The sequence below is a fragment of the Pomacea canaliculata genome, linkage group LG2, assembly GCF_003073045.1.
Source record: "Pomacea canaliculata isolate SZHN2017 linkage group LG2, ASM307304v1, whole genome shotgun sequence".
In the NCBI taxonomy this organism is placed as follows: Eukaryota; Metazoa; Mollusca; class Gastropoda; order Architaenioglossa; family Ampullariidae; genus Pomacea; species Pomacea canaliculata.
This window is the reverse complement of record NC_037591.1, coordinates 12,096,296-12,118,930: the sequence shown is the minus strand read 5'-3', so window position 1 is coordinate 12,118,930 and position 22,635 is coordinate 12,096,296. Positions and strand designations below refer to the sequence as shown.

The 22,635-nt window shown below is 39.9% G+C and overlaps 1 protein-coding gene across 16 annotated transcripts in view; it reads left to right on the top strand.

Moving 5' to 3' along the window:
- Positions 1-4,891: 4,891 nt before the first annotated feature.
- Positions 4,892-22,635, top strand: part of LOC112557059 (multiple epidermal growth factor-like domains protein 6) — a 59,710-nt gene continuing 41,966 nt past the window's right edge. For 7 of the 16 annotated variants that reach the window (XM_025226676.1, XM_025226675.1, XM_025226677.1 and 4 more), the window contains exons 1-18: positions 4,892-4,940; positions 5,211-5,412; positions 5,888-6,037; positions 6,507-6,776; positions 7,180-7,298; positions 7,895-7,956; positions 8,101-8,264; positions 8,414-8,501; positions 8,854-9,074; positions 9,626-9,889; positions 10,152-10,415; positions 12,438-12,698; positions 15,153-15,416; positions 15,644-15,907; positions 16,288-16,548; positions 16,707-16,970; positions 17,274-17,537; positions 18,007-18,267. In XM_025226676.1, coding sequence (XP_025082461.1) covers positions 5,310-5,412; positions 5,888-6,037; positions 6,507-6,776; positions 7,180-7,298; positions 7,895-7,956; positions 8,101-8,264; positions 8,414-8,501; positions 8,854-9,074; positions 9,626-9,889; positions 10,152-10,415; positions 12,438-12,698; positions 15,153-15,416; positions 15,644-15,907; positions 16,288-16,548; positions 16,707-16,970; positions 17,274-17,537; positions 18,007-18,267 — 3,544 coding nt within the window. In that variant the 5' untranslated portion in view covers positions 4,892-4,940; positions 5,211-5,309. Of the gene's footprint in view, positions 4,941-5,210; positions 5,413-5,887; positions 6,038-6,506; positions 6,777-7,179; positions 7,299-7,894; positions 7,957-8,100; positions 8,265-8,413; positions 8,502-8,853; positions 9,075-9,625; positions 9,890-10,151; positions 10,416-12,437; positions 12,699-15,152; positions 15,417-15,643; positions 15,908-16,287; positions 16,549-16,706; positions 16,971-17,273; positions 17,538-18,006; positions 18,268-19,820; positions 20,079-22,204; positions 22,469-22,635 lie in introns of all 16 variants that reach the window. The other 9 variants (XM_025226682.1, XM_025226685.1, XM_025226678.1 and 6 more) reach the window with 4 other exon arrangements.

Sequence of the window (22,635 nt, the reverse complement as noted above, 5' to 3'; positions counted from 1 at the left end):
CGTCAGCAATTTCAACATAAGTACAACTTCCTTTTTCAATGGTTCGCTGAGCATGCCGGGTACGAAACCCGGGTACCCGCTCCTCTCCGCAGTCGCTACCGTGGTATTTGTTTTACCCCGTAACCCTCCTTCCTTCTCTCCCCCGGTCCTTCCCCCCATGACACAGGGTTGAAGTGTTCGGTACCAAGAGAAGGAAGGAACTGGGTCGTGGTATCCATCTCTCAGTAGGTACACATAGTAACATGAAGTATGTCTGCCTGTTTACTGATCTTGTCAACCTCCCCGAGCATTAGACAGTAGAACTCAACCTTTGACCCACAGCAGTTTGTGGTTGGGCTTACAACATGGAATCTTATCCATCATACAGATGTAGTGTTATTTGCTCCTTCTAAGCGGTAGTCTACACTTTGAAGAGCATTTTCTCTTGATGTTATTATTATTATTAATTATTATTATTATTAATGTGTATGTAAATATTGTATTTCCCTCCACTAAAGTAGTGATCAATGCCCATGATTAAACCTAAACAAAACTATAAACTAGAAGTTTGTACAAAATATACACACTATGATAGCACAACAAGAGAAATTAAAAATACAAGTCAATAATATTTTTAACAGAATAAACAATAAAAAGCAGAACACAGCACAAAGACGCGAATCCTGTAGCTCGTTCCATGAATTAAATAGAAACCCAGGTAGTTGTTCTGCCTCATTAATCCTTTTCATAAACCAGGATGATTGTGAATGACAGTGAATCACAATGGCAGGTTCTAAAACTAAAATTAATTAAAAGTTTCCACTTTGACGATAGCAGGAAAAATGAAGCGATACTCAGGAAGAGTAGAGCAATGGCCAGGAGACTAGTGAGTACATTGTACATGATCAGCAAGCAGGGAGACAGTGCATTAAGATGTTAAAGTATAAAGTTTGGTGCTGGTGTGAGGTACACCTCAGTGACTACATCATGTCACAGCATCACTGAGCTACTTCTTGGACAGGACCATGGACTCAGTTACACGAACAGTTGGTCAAAACTGTAACAATTTGGTCAGATGCTTGCCTTGATGGTAGAGGAAAAAATTATACACGTGTGTGTGTGTACATGTATATATATATATTTTGTGTGTGTGTTCATTCGTTCTTCCTGGTTCCTTCTATCCACCACGAGCACACTGACATCGCTCACTGGTTGGCTGTCCCGCCGCTCTCAGCTCGTTCCTGTAACTTTATACGGAGTCATGCCCTCTATCTGTTTAAATCATTTTGCTCTGTCTTCTTTTTTTTTCTTTCTTTTTTCTTTCTTTCTCTCTTTGTCTGGCCTAGGGTACTTTGATCTCGACTGCTGCTTTACTTTAATTGGTTGTAATCTAATACGGCATCTATGGCATGCAGCCATGTAAAGCCATGTCAACTTCTTATCTTTACATGTTTTTTTGTGTGAGTACTGGCCTCACAATACCCGAGTGTGTATGCCGGGTAGAGGGGTGGTCTAATGCTCTACAGGCTGTGTAAAGTCACGGCGACAATGAGTGTAGGATTATGGTTGGAAAGGGTGCAATGGCTAAAAACTCATAGAAATCCGGTTCAAATCCCGTTCCTTACGAGAGATGAGAGGTATGCATAGGACACCCGGATCCCGAAAAAGACCTGTAACGGGAAAGAATATTATTAAACTCCCATTAAATATTAAGTTGGTGGTTAAAGTGTGTGAATAATTGGCTAAATGAAAGAATGAAAATTTAAATGAAGATGAGCGCGATCAAATAATCGAAAGAAAAAACAAATAAATGATTAAATTTATTCATTTATTTTTTTTTTTTTTTTTTTGAAAAATACACAAAAATTGCACGATTCGAAGAAAGTATTTAAAAATTAAGAAGAAAGTATTTAGAAATTATGGAGTGAGGATAACTGTAAAGCAAGAGTTAACAGTTGTGGTGTTTGTCTTGTTACAGTGGCCCTCGGTGTCGGTGCTTCTGTACTCATTCTTCTTCTTGTTCGGTGCAGTGCCACCGACACGCCTGACTGGCCAGGTAAGAGTGTGTTCGCCCCTGCCATACCTGTAATTTTCACCAGACAGTAAAACGATCTGTCTGTCCTCACCCAGAAGCTTATCACAAGTTGTAACAGGAGAAAGAACAATGATGTGTAGAGTGCTGTGTTATCAAACTACACAGCTGGAACAAGCAAAATGTGTTTCATGCCCTGAAAATCTAGTTTCAGTTGTTTTCACTGAAAGCAAATAAGAATTCTTTGAAAAGGAACCTTTAGTCAAGATTTGATAATTTAACGCTTGAGGTAACTGAAAATTTTTACTTCAATCTTATACATGTATAGCCTTCCCAATTCCCAACAACCCAACTGTGAATGTGATACATCCATACATTGCTACACACTCACTGATATTTACAATATGAAACTGAAACATAGAGAAATGTCACACAGTGTTACCCCATGTGTGTGTGTGTGAAACTTCCGTTAAATTTTATAAAATAATTTTTTTTAATTTTATTTACAAACTTTATGGGTTAAATAGCTTCGGTCACTCTTTGGAGTACAAACGGCTGGTGGCTGTTAAAATTCTAGAGGGAATCAAACTAGGTTCATTTTGAAAAATAAGTCTCACGGTTAGACGAGATTAGGCATACACGGAAGAAAAGAATTATGACTAGACTAAAAACAACAAGAAATGTTTGTGAAAAAATTGACCCTCCACGACGAGTTGAGTCTTGAGTCGCGAGGAACAGTTCTGTGCTACAGGCCCCGAAAGGTGATAGGTCAACTTTGTGTAGTTTGACTTTTCTTTAAAAATGGATTCCTTGGTTATTAAACTATCAGGAAAATACACTATGTTAAAATAAAAGTTAGAAATGTACTTAAAATACGTTTTAATCGAGGTACCCTACTGCGATCCGTACCGATATCAGACGAAATTCAAACGCTGTGTCGATACTGATCCCCTGTCATAACCCATCGTGTTATACCTTTACAGAAAGTGTGGAGTCAGTATGTTCAACATTTTAAAAGAACGATTCAAATATTAAACAATCAAAAGATTTGTCTGCAAAAGTTTAAGAGTAAACAGACCCGGTCGGCCTTCTCGATGCTAATCTTTCAACCCGCTTTTCTCAAAATGGCCGCCACCGTACTTTCACATTTCAAACGTTTATAACTCAATCTTAGGACTTTAAAAAAAACAACTTTTGTATCCAAAAAAAAGTTTAGAACCTGTACTTTTTAAAAATATGCAAATCTCAAATTTCCGACTTAAGACTCAATTCGTCGGGGAGGGTCACAAATGCATTAATATACTTGGAGCTTGGCTGGTGGATGGGTTTCAGATGAAGGAGAAGAAGAAAATTCGTTTGAAAAAGATATGGCCAATGACGAGCTGACCATCGTTGACTACAGCCATTTCTACAGTCAGTACGGAAAGTGGTTGAAGCCGGACACAAACCCTGTCTGGACAGGCCAGGGGTCACGGGTTGTAGAAGAAAATCTGTTGACGAGTTTTGATGAAGGCCACACACACCATCGGCAAAAACGTCAGGTGACGGAGTCACCTCACACAACGGATCTTTTTATTTCTGGAGATGGTACGTGCTTGGCGGCACTCTCAGGGGTGTCCTTCGTGCCTCTTCAGAAGCTTTGCTGTGATTCATTATCAGTGATGTGGATAATTTTTTAATCATTTGCTAATCCTTTCTTAGTCTGTAAACTTGTTGTCTTTTCCTGTTTATTTTCTGTCTTGGTTTTGCTATGCGCTCCGAAAGGCTAAGGGGTAGCTGAGACAAAAAAACAAACAAACAAACAAACAAACAAACAAAAAACAAACAAAACAAACAACGAAGTACTAAGTACAATGCAAATTCAACAATAGGAAATTGTCAGAAATTATTCTCGCATGCAATCTTTTGGTAAGAAATCGTCATGTATGTATATATCTAACATACATAAACTCTAAACCTGTATAATATACAACAACAATAGCAGACATTATTACCTTTTAGAATGGTAATGTTGTGAAAAAATTAGCGAAGTGCGCAGAAAGAATGAAAGAAAAGAACGAGCGAACGAACAAAGTGGAGAGAACAAGAGAGAGAGAAAAGATCACTGTAGCAAAGTTCTGAATTCTTTGTCCTGAAGATGATCCTTGTACATCTTCGCCGTGTACCCAGCCTCATCAAATATGTATTCACAACTCGTCGCTACCAGAACACATCTGTGACTGTGAGCCTGGCTATGAGGATGTCAACGGGACTAGCATGGAGTGTGTCGGTGGGTTCATCATGTCTTCACCTCTCCACTGTTTGGACTGTTTGTGTTTTCTCTGTGTTTTGGCTTCTTTGCAAACGCTGTTACAATGTGATGCTTCATTTAGTTGTGTCTCTACCTCTTTCAATTCTTTTCCAAACGGGAAATTTTGATTTATAAATCTTTGTTAGATCAATTATTAATAAATGGTATGAGAATTGATAATAGTATGTGAGCAGTGTTCACCATTAAATTTTCAGAAATTCCTGCCTCTCACATCATGTACTTGACGACACCTCTCAACATCCCCTTCAATACCGAGTGGCTGAACACAAGCAGTGATAGTTTTCTTGAGTTCCAGAGAGACTGTAACGATTCTATAAAGGAGGTATTGAACTTTTATATTTCTTTTCAACGCAATTATCTTATTTTGACTTTTGTTGTTTATTTGAACTTTTTCCTAAAAAAAGAATGTTTTTACAGTATTTTCTTGTTGATTCATGTGATGGACGTTTCACCAAACATCGGATCTCCTTAGTTTTACCTTCATTGTCAGAAACCTATATGATAGGGCACAGCAAGCTCAATTCATTTTTTTTTTCTTAAAATTGAATTTTATTTTTATTGATTTCAGCTCGAGTTTAAAGTAAGGAACTTCAAGTATGTTAGGACCCTTGAATTCAGGTACGTATCATTCGTATAATAAGTTAGATGATGATGATGATGATGATGATGATTGATCACCTATACAACTATAATTATCAGTTAATATTATTACATTTTATAATTCTGGGATCAGTTTTACCCAGGATTCAACAGAGATTTAAAAATTGAACTGTATATACCCTCATTTTTTGCCTCTCCATTTCTCTGTCTCCCTCTGTGTGTGTGTGTGTGTCCATATATGGTTTGTGTGTCTCTAATAGTATTCCCTCTGTCTGCCCCATGGTATAGGGAGGCGGGGCTAATGAAACTGTAGTAGTGTACGCCCTTTACCTCAACACAACTGTTGACAACGCCACCTTGCTGGACGTGGCGGAAGAAGTCCTAAGGATGGAGAGAGATGGTCGTATAATCATTGGCGGCAAGATGTACAACATTACTCACTACACTGGAATCTTTCGGACCTTCAATGCAACTTTCTCAGGAACTGACGGTGAGAGGAAATACTTTGCCACATTTCTAAAGTTGTGTGGACATTGTAGATCAGTATTATCTACCATACTTCTTTTGCTTGTTTTCATGCCGAGGCTTCGATTTCAAATGTGACTATCGTTGCCACAAATATTTCAATGGATTCCTCCCTGTAAACGGTCGTGAATGAAGTGTAGTGGTTAGTGAGGATAGTTCTTCCTGAGGGGACGAAACATCCCCAACTATTTCGAGATGCAAGTCGTTTTTCTCCTCAGCGGCTTGGACAAATTCTTTTAGTTTTGATGATGCTATCAGTTTTCAGCAAATAAAAATACTTCTGCATCCTTCCACCCAAAATCTTAAATGCAAACTCAAGAACAAACCTAAACTATAACCCAACCCAAAACCCTAACCGTAAACCAAATCCAAACCTAATTTATTCTCAAGCTAATGAGCTATGAAATTTATATTAAAAGTCTCTGTCTCTGGTGATGCAGATGTCGACTGGTGCAGTCAACCTTTGCTGAACTCCTGTACCTCAAACAACAGCAGCACCCAGTCAACCAACAGGGTCTGTGTCGATGGTGGACTGCGATACAGGTGTCAGTGCCAACGTGGATTTGAAGACATCGATGGACGGTGTACAGGTAAGATGACCACTAGCTCTGTCGAATTTATTTTCGGTTAGAGGTGGATGGAAATTGTTTATGTTTTGTTTCCTGCAAATGTTTAGATATTACTTTATAGACTACAATTTAATGCAACCATATTTCCAGCTATTTGCTTGTTGTGACGCTGTTGGTGTGGGTCAACTTTCTATTCGATTATTTTGAGCGAATATTTCAAATAATATGTTTGTTGTCACAGTGTTTTAGATTTTTATTGTCTGTGAGAACGAAAAGTGTACAATACACACTACAGACACTAAACGATGGAGGGACAGAAAGACATGCAACACATATCCGTTACAAAAAACAAAACAATTTAAAGTATAAACAGCAGACTAGAGAAAGGCAATGTTTGTCTGTAAAGAGGTTAACTTTTCTAGATAACATTTACAAAAGTAAAAACAATTAATCGTGTTCTTTTATTAACGATGATCTCTCCATGTGTCAGTGCCCTCTGTGTGCCCCAACAACACCTTCGGGACCAACTGCAGTCAGTGTCAGTGCAACGTCACCAACACTGTGTCATGTGACAATGTCACCGGCAACTGTACCTGTGATCAAGGATGGACAGGTGCCACGTGTGACACAGACGTCGATGAGTGTGTCACGGACGCACTCAGCTGCAGTGACCCGCATGACACCTGCTCCAACATGGCGGGTGGATTTACCTGTGTGTGTGATGACGGCTATGAACGGGATTCCGACAACACCTGCAGGGGTGAGTGTGATGACAGGTTACATTTATTAGAGATGTTTCTTGTGCAGGTTTTAACTTCTTCTTATTATTATTATAGCTTGGAGTATTATGAGAACTATTTTGTTGTGAAGAATAACTGTGTAATTTGTAGTGTAATCGATGTGAAATGTGATTTAAAAACGTATGAAGACGTTTGTGGCGTTGTGAAGTTGTGTTGTTAGAGAAATGTTTAGTGTATACATATGTAGAGTAGTTGTTGTCGAGTTATTTAATTTATAGTGTTATGTGAAGTGTGTTGTTTATATAGTATGCAGTTTGTGGTGTTATGTATAATATTTTGACAGATGTGTAGAGATGTACTTGTGTTGTTGTAGAGGTTTGTGTAGTGTGTACGTGTAGCTTGTAGTGTAATGCGCTTTTGTAGAACTGAAGAAAATTCCTGTGCGGATGACACTGCCAGCAAGTGTCAACTTCTCTGCTGAAGAGCTGGACAACAGGTCATCACCTGCATTCCAGGCTGTCAGTGACGTGCTCGTGCCACAGGTGAGTGACGTCAGCAATGTACAGAAGTACGGGATGTACGTGGTTTTCCCGTCTTCGCGCCGTGTACACTTGAAATCTCTTCCCTACACACTTTATACTGAGATGTTGTACCTTACAAATAAAAGACCGCAGAACTGGCAATAACTGTGGATTTGGGGCGCTTTGCCCGTCGTTTTTGAAGTGTTAGAAGGACATTACCGGAAGAGTTTATTTTCGAACCTAACATTCTTAACTAAGGATTGTCTTTTAATCACCCAGACGATGAAAAACTCTTCTTCTTAGCTATGACCGGAAACTAAGTGTTGTCTTATAAGCAGCACAAGGTATGTGGCTTGATAGATGTTTGTAGACATCCGAAAGTTTTCCCTCATATTGTCTGCTCTCTCTACCCCAGGATGTTTTCTAAGCTTGTTGTCTTGGAATGTTGTCTAGTAAGTCCAATAGTTCTTGTCTCTTTATTTCTACTTATCTGACTGTTGATAGTGTGTAGACACATTTCTACACACAGCATTAGAGAAAGTCTTAAGATATAATTAATCTACTTTGCATTTACGGTTCTTCTAGATAATTGTCTCTGTGTTAAAATGACTTTGCAGTTGTGGCTGTCATTGGGCCCCGCAGCAGAGCAGGTTCAATCCATCACCATCACTAAGATAAGGTGAGTTTGAGTTTCGTGCACATGAAGTACAAAGATATTATAGGATAAAAATGTTTTAAGTTGTACCGAGACTGACCGTCTGTAAGTATATTTGATAAGTTTACACTTTGATCATCTGGAAATTCCTCTGTGTTTTTTTTTCAGCTTGGGAAGTATCATAGTCGAGTTTGAAATACTCATGAAGAACCTGACTTATTCAGAAGATGCATCTGTGGTCTACAATGCAGTGTCCAGGTTCTCTGAAGCCACGTATAACATCAGTGGACAGGTGTGCCAGGCCACCAACTTCTCCGTTAATGACACACAGGGTGAGAAACTTCTCTTTGTTCTGCTGGTGGTGAGTATGTTGATTGAGATGATGATTGCCACCTGATCCATTCAAACTATGAAACATTTTCGCTAAATTTAATGTTTGCAAGATCGTCTGTAGATTATGTTCTTATTTATTCTTCTGCAGTTAACAACCCTTGTGATGTGTTCATCGCCTTGAAATACTGCAGCTCAAACGAGTTTTGTCAGGTTTCCAACAGAATCCCCACATGCGTGTAAGTTTGTTTTGCATCTTTAGCGATGAAGAAGACAAACATTGAAATAATGCTTTATTACAAAACAACTTCTTTCTTTAATTATTTCACTATTTATTTTTTATTCTAACTTTCATTTTGATTGTTTACTTATTTTTCATTCTTACTTTCTTTTTTCGTTCATCCTTACTTTCTCTTTCGTTCATCCTTACTTTCTCTTTCATTCGTTCTTAACTTTTTCATTCATTCTTATTTTCTTTCATTCCTACTTGTCATCTTTATTCCTTTCTCGTTTAACAATACCCTAGAAAATTTAATTAAAACAAAACATGATTTACTTTCTTACTTTGTTACCACAACTGACCCACTACAGCCAGTGTCCGTGCAATGCCACCAACACTGCACTGTGTGACCCCGTCACCGGCAACTGCACCTGTAAGGACGGGTGGACAGGTGCTACGTGTGATGAAGACATAGATGAGTGTTTGACATCTCCCTGCAGTGGTCCCTATGCCATATGCATGAATACCTTGGGTACATATACCTGTCTTTGTGTGGACGGCTATTACTTAAATGCTTCAAACCTTTGTCAAGGTAAGAAATTGTGTAATGACGAAACAACACTAAGAGATTGATTTTGTTAAAAAATAAGACATTTTTTCATTCATAACAGTAACCGATGGTAACATGTGTTTTAAAAAGTTACATAGCTGTTACAAAGAAGTCTTCACATGAGGCTGCTGTAAAGGACATCATACGACAGAAAGCGATGATTTTCAAATTAAATCCCTTTTTACATAGAATTTTTTATTCTGATTATCAGGGACCACACATAGTAGGTATGTAAATAGAAGTAATTCACAATCTAAAAGTAATACAGTGAGCAAATACTGCCTAGTTAGTTTGTGAGTTTATGCCCAGTATGTACACCTAAAGGTGGACTTCAGTTCACAGAGCCTGTGTAACGTCACCTACACTGTCATGTCACCGTGTAAATAAAATGTGTGAATGTGTAAACAAGAATAGTGCAAGCCCAAGTGAAAAAAAAGATATTGATTAACATTAGGTATTTACTATTTTTACTAGTGGCTAATTTCACCGATTAAAGTATTTGTTAACACCAGAACTTGACTTCCTTCTTGCAGAATGTACCAACAACACCTACGGGTCTAACTGCAGTAGCAAGTGTCTGTGTGACCTCGCCAACACTGTGTCATGTGATCACGTGACTGGCAACTGTACCTGTGAGACAGGATGGACAGGTGCAACTTGTGACCTGGATGTAGACGAGTGTTTAGCTAATGTATCAATCTGTAACGGTCCTCACGAGGTGTGTAACAACACATTAGGGGGACACGACTGTCTGTGTGTGGACGGCTATCAGAAGAACGGCAACAACACCTGCACAGGTGAGTTACACTCCACCTTTTGTAAACAGAAAAATAATACTGACATGTAGCTGCTGACTGTTCCAGAGACTGATTATTTCGTTACAAACCTCAACAAATTTATTTCTGTTTTATCGTCTGTTTTAACTTTTTATTTCACTGCTTCATTTTAGCTCGTTCTTAATGTACTTGATGTTGTTGTTTTCTTTTGGGAGTGTCGTAAAGTTAAAGTATTGACTACTTAAACTGTTCGGACTCCATACATGACCCTTCTGTTACACAGCATGCACCGCGGGAACCTTCGGGAAAGACTGTTCCTCCCTTTGTACCTGCATCACCCACAACACTGTCAACTGCAGCAACGTTGACGGCGCCTGCACGTGCCAAAGCGGGTGGAATGGAACGAGATGCGAGCAAGACATCGACGAGTGTGCACTCAGTCAACCACCTTCTTGTGTGGCTAACTCTACCTGCTCTAACACCAACGGCAGCTACCTGTGTGTGTGCGACACTGGCTACTTGTCACTGCCAGACGGCAACTGTACAGGTGAGGTCACTGACCGCTGATTCAAGAGAAGCTTTAAACTGTACTTAGTAAATCTTACATACATCGTCTTTATGTGGTTGGCGTTGAATCTTTTTTAAAACTTATTCGTTTTCTTGACTTTAGTTTCTACAAGTAAGTGGCCGTACAATGTTCAGTTAATAACAAAACTGATGCTCTTGTTCTATTTTAAGTTCTATCTGCATGTTCGTGCATTTTTCTTATTTTGTTGTTTGTTTGCACAGCCTGCACTGGGAACACATTTGGTGCTAACTGCAGTAAGCAGTGTAAGTGCAACTTCACCAACACCGTGTCCTGTGACCACGTGACAGGAAGTTGTGACTGTAAAAAAGGATGGGACGGTGTCACGTGTGATGTACCCGACCTGTGTTCTAATGTGACGAGCAACTGTACGGGAGACAAGGAGCGATGTAACAACACTGAGAACGGCCCCGAGTGTGTGTGTGAGGACGGGTATCACTACAACGCTTCCAACGTGTGTGTGGGTAAGTGACATCACACAGGCAACAACCACACATCATCATCATCATCATCATCATCATCATCATCATCATCATCATCATCATCATCATTAGCCAATTCCTTTGGTATCCTATTATTACACTAGTGTCATGTACTGCGATGACTATTTACAGAATGCTTGGAAGGAACTTACGGAGAAAACTGTTCTTTACCTTGCACCTGCATCACCAACAACACTGTCAACTGCAGCAACGTTGACGGCGCCTGCACGTGCCAAAGCGGGTGGACAGGAAGGACCTGTAGCCAAGACGTTGATGAGTGTACACAGAGTCCTCCACCTTCTTGTGTCGCCAACTCCACCTGTTACAACACCAACGGCAGCTACCTGTGTGTCTGCGACCCTGGCTACCAAAGACTTTTGGATGGAACTTGCGCAGGTGTGTTGCTCAAGCAGTTTATAACAAAGCTTGATGAAGTTTTAACTGTGTGTAAAATTTATCAAAATATTAAAAAAAAAACAGAGAAGCTCTTTTAAAATGGTAATTTGACTAGAAAACGTTCAGAAATTATGTTTATTTTATTTTGTTTTAGATTTTTTTCCAAGTATTTCGCTATTTAAAGCTCTTTATCGCTTGACTGTATGGATATTTGTAGCTACCATGAATAAAACAATAAATTCTGATGATATTTAGATAAAGTTATTCACGCGTTATTATTAGTCCTTTACACAGATATGAATTTGCTTCTTGGATGCAAATACAATCAAAATAAATTGTGATGTCAATGAATATTTTGAAAAAATAAATACTTATTGAAACAATATTATCTTATTGTAAACGAGGCTGGATAACATTAATTTTAATTTAAGAAAGAGAGTAAAAACTGTAAAATAACTAAATAGCTATTTTAATGGCACATGTGTCATCGCCAACATATTATCTAACATAAACTCTTGACTTCCTACTTCCTACAGAATGTACCAACAACACCTACGGGTCTAACTGCAGTAGCCAGTGTCTGTGTGACGTCAACAACACTATGTCATGTGACCACGTGACCGCAACTGTACCTGTGAGGAAGGATGGACAGGTGCAAGCTGTGACCTGGATGTAGACGAGTGTTTAGCTAATGTATCAATCTGTAACGGTCCTCACGAGGTGTGTAACAACACATTAGGGGGACACGACTGTCTGTGTGTGGACGGCTATCAGAAGAACGTCACCAACACCTGCACAGGTCAGTTACAATCCACTTGTTTAGTGTATAGAGGAAGATACTTTCATGTGTAGCGACTCCCTGTTGCACAGATTAAATGTTTTGTTACGAAAACCAATAATTTTCTTTGCGGTTTTTAACTTGATTTTACTTCTTTGTTCAGCTTCTTTTTGTTCTTCTGTTATTGTGTTAGAATTAGTGTTGAGCGAAGTATTGACTACTTCAACTGTTTGGTTTTTATAACTGATCCTTGTGTTACACAGCATGCACCGCTGGAACCTTTGGGAATTTTCGTGCATTCTTTTATTTTGTTGTTTGTTCACACAGCCTGCACTGGCAACACATTCGGTGCTAACTGCAGTGAGCATTGTGAGTGCAACATCACCAACACCGTGTCCTGTGACCACGTGACAGGAAGTTGTAACTGTAAGAAAGGATGGGACGGTGTGACGTGTGACGTACGTGACCTGTGTTCTAATGTGACGAGCAACTGTACGGGAGACAAGGAGCGATGTAACAACACTGAGAACGGCCCCGAGTGTGTGTGTGAGGACGGGTATCACTACAACGCTTCCGGCGTGTGTGTGGGTAAGTGACATCATCATCATCCTCATCCTCCTCCTTCTCTTTCTCCTGCTCCTCCTCATCATCATCATCATCATTGCGTGAATTTTCAAACAAAGGCTATGTCAAGGCCGATAGAAGACTCCACGCTATTATTCGAGCTATTTTCTAGACGACACAAAGTGTCGGAAATTTTCTTATATGGACGCAAGCATAACGTACTTTGCATATAGCCGTATAGGTCATAGGTCACACGAACACTTTTCGGCTGTGCTCGGGTATCCCACAATGCAACTGTGATGGCTTCCGGATCTAAACAAATGTCGTCAAAGCTAGTTCTGTGATATTTTCTTTCTAAGACATTAACGTTAATATTAAATGTTTATTGTGCCTGTCAGACGCTCATTTCTTCTCACAATACCACGTGCGAAAGAATAAAAACCACGAGGACATTCTTACACCGTCGTAGCAGCTTAAAAAAATAACTTAGTGAACCGAATTCGGCTGTCGAAAACACCATCAGTCATGTGGTAAGCGAGCTGAAAATAAAGCGAAGTTTTCATTTCTGCTGCGAATCTCGGTAGTAATCAGGACTAGATGCGAACATTTACACATTTGAGTCAACTTGCAATGCTAGTTATTTATGTACTTTGTCAGGAATGTAGGGAATCAGAGCTTTACATCATTTGCACAGATAAAGGTTGGGTGGGGGTTGGATTTTCTTACTCAAACCAAATGTAACAAACAGAATGTGAAGACAATTATGTATAGCATTCCTAACAAACAATGAAAACTGCTATCTAGTCAAGTTTGAAGCCATTCAGTGTCTAGAGAGCACATCATTGTCATCTCCCTTCAAAGGCCAGACAGCTATAGTGCTTTTCCCAGAAATCTTTGACAGAAAATAAGGAATCACCTAGCCACAAAAATCAAACATATTTAATCCATGTGACTACAGAAGTAATTCATAAAATAATCCTAGAATACAGAGGAACAGAACATGAGCAGCTGCTCAAATTCTGGTACACTCAATGATGTATCTCTAGATTTCATGAATAGGTTCTTCTTATTATTCCTACTGGCCCCACTGGAGCATAGGGCAGCAAGAATAGGTTATACTCCCCTATAAGCTTTTGAAATAATTTCTTTATTGAAAGAATTATATGTTGAGGATCATCCCATCACCCTGCAACTGAAGGCTAAGAAAGATGAGAGTGTTTCCTACTAATGCTGCTACTTCAATAGAATCTCACAAAAATTGGAAGCAATATGTGACAGCATCACTAAATGTTAGAAAGCAAAAGACCAAAGATTGCAAACACCATGAAGCTAGTGGACACTGAACTTTTATATAACTAACTAAACCTATAACTGTGTTGCTCAATGTTTGCAAACACCATTGTTTTTATTACTGTGTACTTCTCTGAAGCCTGGTCAGCAGTTGGGTACACAACACAACCATGTTGATTTTTCTAAAAGTGAATAAAATAATTAATTTTATTAGTTATCTTAAAGTTATATGTAGTAACACATTGAAAGATGGTTATATTTTTCATTCAACAGGTAAATTACATGAAAGGCTTAAATCAAAACAAAGTTACTAAGCTTGAACTTTCTGTTCTCGCTTTTTCCGTTCCTTGTTTTTGTTACAGTTTGTTTACTTAAAATCCCTATAACTTTATATTGACATGTGATACAGGCCTAAAATTTGAATGAAGCTTTCTTTATACATATTTAAACATTTAAGTGAGAGCTTTTTAAAAAATAATTAGTGGTTTAGTAGTTACTAAGCTTTCACTTTATTTTCCTTCGCCCTTTCACTTTCTTGTTTTAGCAGACTTGTTTACTTCAAAAGCTTATAACTTTATATTGACATGTGATGCAGGCCTAAAATTTGGTTGAAGTTTTCTTTATCCATATTTACACATTTCTATAAGGACTTTTAACAAGAAATATTTAGTAGTTTAGTAGTTACTAAACTTTCAGTTTTTCTTTCCATGTTTTCTCAGTTTCTTGTTTTGGTTAGAGACTGTTTACTTCAAAAGCTAATAACGTTTTATTGACAAGAGATATAGACCTGCCATTTGGTTGAGCTTTTCCTCATACACATTTACACATTTGTAGGAGAGCTTATAAAGAAATATTTTGTAGTTTGGTAGTTATACCGTTTTAAATCAAAATTTCTTAAAATTTAACACATTGTTTTACAAAAAAAATTCATTAAAAAAAAAAAACCAAGCCGATTTTGCAAACTCCCTCTTATACGATTCTAAATCTATACTTTAGGTAACTATTTCAAAAAGAAAAAGAGCCACAGTTTGAGTAAAGAGTGTTCAAGCATTGTAGAATATTGTAAACCAGGCAGACAAAAATTATATTCAATCTATTTGAGGTGAAAAGTATATAATAATGTCACTGGCTTATTTCATCACTTAAAATATTCGTTAGCATCAGCCCTTGACTTTCTTATTCTTACAGTATGTGCCAACAACACCTATGGGGCTAACTGCAGTAGCCAGTGTCTGTGTGACGTCACCAACACTGTGTCATGTGATCATGTGACTGGCAACTGTACCTGTGAAGAAGGATGGGCAGGTGCAACCTGTGACCAGGATGTAGACGAGTGTTTAGCAAATGTATCAATCTGTAACGGTCCTCACGAGGTGTGTAACAACACATTAGGGGGACACGACTGTCTGTGTGTGGACGGCTATCAGAAGAACGACACCGACACCTGCACAGGTGAGTTACACTCATGTTTGGTGTGTAAAAAAAGATATTTTAATGTGCAGCAATTACTCTTCTACAGATTGCTTTGATTACTACACCAACTTTTTGTGTTTTTTGTTTGTTTTCTTCTTCTGTTTCAATGCTTTTTTAAGTTTTTTTGCTGTTTTTGAAGTGGCATTGGTGGAAGTATTGACTATTTAAACTATTTGGTTTTTCTAACTGACCTTTGTGTTACACAGCTTGCACCGAGGGAACCTATGGGAAAGACTGTTCCTCCAGGTGTACCTGCGTCACCCACAACACTGTCAACTGCAGCAACGTTGACGGCGCCTGCACGTGCCAAAGTGGGTGGAATGGAAGCAGATGCGAGCAAGACATCGACGAGTGTGCACACAGTCAACCACCTTCTTGTGTGGCCAACTCTACCTGCTCTAACACCAACGGCAGCTACCTGTGTGTCTGCGACACTGGCTACTTGTCACTGCCAGACGGCAACTGTACAGGTGAGGTCACTGACCCTAAATTCAGGAGAAAAAAAGTTTTAAACTGTGCACAGAAAATCTTACAGAAAACGTCTTTGGCTATGACTGTTTGTAGAAGGAGTGAGCCTGTCTGTTATAGCTAATATGGTGCATGGTTATTTATTATCGAGTCTCTTAGGGATTTCTGTAAAGAACTCTAAGACAACATTTATTTTAGAAAGGTATTATAAAAATATCTGTTGCTGTTGCTATTGTTGTTGTTATTATTATTGGTTTTGTTATTATTGTTGTTATTAATTGTTCTAAAATACTTAGGTAATAACAGAGTTGCTGTTAGTATTGGATGTGAACAAGTATTTATATTTTCGTTCACTTCTTTATTTGGTTGTTTGTTTGCACAGCCTGCACTGGGAACACATTTGGTGCTAACTGCAGTAAGCAGTGTCGGTGTAACTTGACCAACACCGTGTCCTGTGACCACGTGACAGGAGATTGTGACTGTAAGAAAGGATGGGACGGTGTTGCGTGTGACGTACGTGATCTGTGTTCTAATGTGACGAGCAACTGTACGGGAGACAAGGAGCGATGTAACAACACTGAGAGCGGCCCCGAGTGTGTGTGTGAGGACGGGTATCACTACAACGCTTCCGGCGTGTGTGTGGGTGAGTGACATCACACAGGTAACAACCATGACAATGTTTGAAGAATAAGCGGTACTGTCTGGTGCGTCTGTGTTGCTTTCTTCACTTTCGACATCTCTCTCTCTCGGATGTTTTTTTACACGTTTTGTTTGTATACGTGTTATCGTTTTTAATTACAGAATGTTCAACGGGAACTTACGGAGGAAACTGTTCTTCAACTTGCACCTGCATCACCAACAACACTGTCAACTGCAGTAAGGTTGACGGCGCCTGCACGTGCAGAAGTGGGTGGACAGGAGGCAACTGTAGCGACGACATCAACGAGTGTACAGCACACAGCTCCTCTCCCTGTGTGGCCAACTCCACCTGTCACAACACCAACGGCAGCTACCTGTGTGTCTGCGACACTGGCTACCACACACATGCAGACGGCAATTGCACAGGTGAGGTCACTTTACGTGGGTAGACACTAGGAACAACAAAATGTTCGTAAATGTTCCTGATAAAGACTATAGCAAGATGTTTGTCTTGTACTGACTCACTGGCGGTCTTACTTGTTAACATGCAAAAGGTGTTTTCTCATTTTATCGTTATCTCTCATGGTCAGGATTCTAGCATGTAACAAATATTTAGGAAACGAACACACATAAAATAATGAATCCATGTTTATAAAGTAAAACCTCGACATAATATAGCAATTATTCGTGAACTATTATGGTTGCTGTCGTTAATTTTGCCTCTACCAGAGTGTGTGAACAACACCTACGGCACTAACTGCAGTACTCAGTGTCACTGTAACGTCACCAACACTGTGTCATGTCACCATGTCACTGGCAACTGCACCTGTAAACAAGGATGGAATGGGACCACGTGTGATGATGACCTGGATGAATGTTCATCAAACACACATAACTGTACCAGCTCTCATCAGACGTGTATCAACACTGTGGGTGGCTTTACCTGTGTGTGCACTGACGGTTATCACTACAACGCATCCATGGTGTGCGAGGGTGAGTTACTTTTGCTGCTTCGCTTTTTCTCTTCTCCAACGAAAACTGTAAAAATGAATTTTTTTTAGAAGTCGCAAAGAGTTATTAACATCTAAAATCAAATGATAAGTAGTACATTTCTGAAGAGGAAATCAGAAGCATATAAATGCTCATCGAGTCCATTTCCTATCCAGTTTTCTACCTTAACTCATTTCTCGCTTATCTAGAGTAAGTAAAAAGCCGACTTTCATTTCTTCTCTGTGTGCTTATTAGTCAGTTGTATTTTGTGTCTTTGCTTGGATTTCCCTTACCTGCTTTTGTATCCTGACATTTATAACACGGTGTAAGCGCTGAAACACAAAGCTAAAACATCATCTTTACTATCGTCACTGAATACACCTTATTAATTAGCAAGAGAATCTGATTAGTTCTCAATGAGCTCAGTTCGCCATCGCGTTAGTGTCACGTGATGTGTGTGTTTAACAAACAGCGTGTGCAGCGGAAACGTTCGGGAGAAACTGTTCCTCCTCTTGCACCTGCGTCACCAACAACACTGCCAGCTGCAACAACGTTAACGGCAGCTGCACGTGTAACAGCGGGTGGAATGGAACGAACTGTGAGCAAGACATCAACGAATGTGAACAACATTCTCCACCTTGTGTCGCCAACCTTACCTGTGTTAACACCAATGGCAGCTACCTGTGTGTCTGTAACCCTGGCTATCAGACACTACTAGACGGAAACTGTACAGGTGAGCAAGCTCGATGTCAGTGACGACAAAAAGGGAAAATAAAGACAAGAATAAAGGATAGAATATTTGCAGTGATACAGCATTCTAATTACAACGTGTTCGTGTTTGTATGTGTGTATATATATCTTAATGTATGAATATAAGTTGTTTTTTTATTAAATCAGAAACGTCCGACTGCTATCGACGCACATGTAAATCACCTCTTTTGTTTATCTCTTTCTTCTTACCTGTAAATCTCAGTTATTCTGTCTGTGACAGTCATTCATTTCTCTCTTTCATTGTTTAACTGCCATACCTGAAAGTGAGATCTGCACAAAACCTGGAATATTTTAGTGTATTTTAACAACACGTTTCTAAACCATCTTTGTGGATCATTTGCACAGCCTGCACTGGGCAACACATTTGGTGCTAACTGCAGTAAGCAGTGTCAGTGCAACTTCACCAACACCGTGTCCTGTGACCACGTGACAGGAAGCTGTAACTGTAAGAGAGGATGGGACGGTCTCACGTGTGACATGAAAGATCTGTGTTCTAATGTGACGAGCAACTGTACGGGAGACAAGGAGCGATGTAACAACACTGAGAACGGCCCCGAGTGTGTGTGTGAGGACGGGTATCACTACAACGCTTCCGGCGTGTGTGTGGGTGAGTGACATCACAAACAGGCAACAACCTTTACTGTGTTTGAAGAATAAGCCGGTGCTACTGTCCGGTTCGTCTGTATTGTTTTCTTCACTTTCAACATCTCTCTCTCTCAGATGTATTTTTTCCTACTATTACACCTTTTGTTTGTATACGTGTTTTCGTTTTCAATTACAGAATGTTCAACGGGAACGTACGGAGGAAACTGTTCTTCAACTTGCACCTGCATCACCGAGAACACCGTCAACTGCAGTAAGGTAGATGGAATCTGCACGTGCAGAAGCGGGTGGACAGGAGGCAACTGTAGCGACGACATCAACGAGTGTACAGCTCACAGCTCCTCACCCTGTGTGGCCAACTCCACCTGTTACAACACCAACGGCAGCTACCTGTGTGTCTGCGACACTGGCTACCAAACACATGCAGACGGCAATTGTACAGGTGAGGTCACTTTATATAGTTATATAGTTCGGTGAGTTGGTCTCAGGGGTTCGGAGGAGCCTCCGCCACGGAGGTCAAGACACACCCGCAATTCATGATGAAACTAAACTAAAGGGTTCGGTGAATGTGCATATGAAACTTGTTGGTTTGGTACCTCAAAAAGGGTTAAGAACCACTGAGTTAGAGACTAGGAACAACAAAATGTTTATAAATGTTCCTCATAAAGACTATAGCAAGATGTTTCTCGTATACTGACTCATTGACGGTCTTACTTGTTAACATGTAAAAGCGTGTTTTCTTGTTTTCTTGTTGAGTAATTGTAGTGGTCAGGATTTTAGAATGTAGAAAACATTTAGACAACATTCACACCTAAAATAATGTATCCATGTTTACGAAGTAAAATCTCAACCTCATATAGCAATTAGACGTGAACTATTATGGTTCCTGTCAGTTGATGTTGTCTGTACCAGAGTGTGTGAACAACACCTACGGCACTAACTGCACAAGTCCATGTCAGTGTAACGTCACCAACACTGTGTCATGTCACCATGTCACTGGCAACTGCACCTGTAAACAAGGATGGGAAGGACACACATGTGATACAGACATCGATGAGTGTGTGACACACAACTGCAGTGGTCAGTATGAGATGTGTCACAACATTGCTGGCGGCTACGACTGTGTGTGTGTCACCGGCTATCAGAGGAGTGCATCCAGCATCTGCATCCGTAAGTTGTGTCCATGTTTGATGTACGATCACACACCTGAGTGCGCAGGTTGTCGAGATTGTTTGTGCATCTGCATTTTGTGTCTTCAACGTCTAGTGTAATAACTCACTATGGTAATTATGCCTGATGTATGTGCATACAAATCTATTGATATATACAATGGCGCTTTCCACAGATGACGTCACGATCTAGCCGCGCAAGGGCTTCTGGGAATGCAAAGCGGACAAATATATTCCCCGCATATACTACACTAGCGTTTGCAGCGAGTGCGTTGCTGTGCAGTTTATTGTTCCAAAAAAAAAAAAAAAACAAACAAACAAAACGTGAGCGTGTAAAAAATACAGTTTTAAATTGGAAAAAATGCAAATGGAGGCGGTGGTTTTAACGGAGAAAGATGTACCTGGAGCCTTCCTTGTCGGCGATCTCTCTGAATACCGGCTAACAGAACTGAAACGATGGCTCGAATGCCACGGACAGAGTAAGAATGTGACTTGACGAGAGGCAATTGAAAAAGTTCGTGCGTGTATTGCATTAGGTATAAAAGTTAATCCAGGGGTAGACAACGGTAAATGGTATGAGCTGAAAAGGAGGGGGATCAGTAACCAAACGACACCTAAATGAACCAGTTTTCTTCTCATTTGTCCCATTGGTTTCTCTGGTATTTCCCTTGGAGTCCCAGTATTGAAGGTTGTATTTTGCTGGACCAACAAATGTGTACAAAACGTCAAACTGCTCGGGAAATAGTCCAACTAAAAACTTTGTATTCTTCCTGTCTTTAAAAACAAAACTTGGGTCCATCCTGTTGGTAACTTCAGGTTCACTTCGATCATTTTTCACTGCAGCAGCGTTTCTCATGACCATAGTTTCGATTTTAGCTCCAAGCATGTACTGATCATAAGATGTTTGTGTAGCTTTGTGGTTTGGGCTAGCCGACTTACATTCAGCAGATGCACTCTCAGCCACGGCTTCGCCTGCGTCTTCAAATGTTATGTTGTCACTTTGTTCTGTGGATTCTGGAAATGATGAGTTTTCTTTGCGAAGCTTTTTTCTCCCACGTTCACGTTGATAATGTGCAGTTTGGTCGCCACGTTGCCCTGGAGCCTTCCTGTTACCTCCCTGTCGCTTTTGTGTTTCCTCGTCTGTAAGCGTCGCTAATATTGGTTCGTCACTCTCAGATGTTAGGCCTTTTCCACCAAGAAAATGCAGAGAGCAGATATATGTGTTCCTGGTTATTTTCTCCACATTTTGGAAATCAGATCGCCCACATAAAAACTGCCAGCGCTTTGCTTTCTCAGTCTTTAACTTTGCCTGCTCTCTTTCCCACTGCATGGGTCATTTTGTCGCTGGTCTTACCAGGCTTTGGAAATGGAATAAAAAACGTCCCCTCCGGTAATCGCTCTGGATATCTGGAGTCCGATTTACATAAACCCCAACAACAGTGTTTGGTTCCTCCAGTTTTCAGCATTGTTTCAGAGATTAATAGCAAAAATGTCGCTTTTTGTCAGTCGCCGTAGCGTAGAATACACAGAACAACGTGCAGTGTTTGTACGGAAAGCAGTCCCATGATGCTCTGCTGCGTGACGTCACAATCTATTTTTAGTAACCCGAGAAAGCGCTATTGGAGATATTTGGGGACTTAAATGCTTACAAAGGTTTAAAAGGTAGTCGTTGTTAGTCACCAATATTTTGTCATGTGACCATGCCGAAGTCAAGTACCTGTAAATAAAAGGTATATGAAATAAACATCCTTGACATAAACGTAGATGAGTATTTATTGAACCGACATTAGGCTTTCACCAGTCTTCAAGAAATATGTATCACAAACTCAAGTGGATTTACTTGTCAACGAGGTACACACCATCAACGGTCTGCGAGAAAAAGCTAAATGTTTTTGGAAGGGAGGGGTTACTTTTTTTCTCCGTAGACATCAAGAGTAAACATTTATTTTAGAAATAACAACACCAGTGTAGCATACACAAATGCTACTATTTCATCATCACAACACGAATCAGCTCAAAGGTTATCACTAACCCGAGTCCTTTCATACTGGAATGTTTTCTTTTACCTTAGTTAACAGTCTACTGTTTGTCTGTTGCTTACATGGACAATTTTATATATCCACACAGCGTGTGCTGCGGGAACTTTCGGGAACAATTGCACTTTAAATTGCACCTGCGTCACCAACAACACTGTCAACTGCAGCAACGTTGACGGCAACTGCACGTGCAACATCGGGTGGACAGGAAGAATATGTGAACAAGACATTGATGAGTGTACACAGAGTCCTCCACCTTCTTGTGTCGCCAACTCCACCTGTTCCAACACTAACGGCAGCTACCTGTGTGTCTGCGACACTGGCTACCAAACACTTACAGACGGAAACTGCACAGGTGAGCCTCTTACCTGCTGATTAAAATTAAAATGTGACGACATAGCTAGCCTACCACTCTATCAACTACACCGCATGTTTGATGTAAGCTTCGGAAGGTTTTTATTTGCAAAACTTGCTAATTGATGGTTTTATATATATATATGTCAATAGGTTTCCTCGAATAAA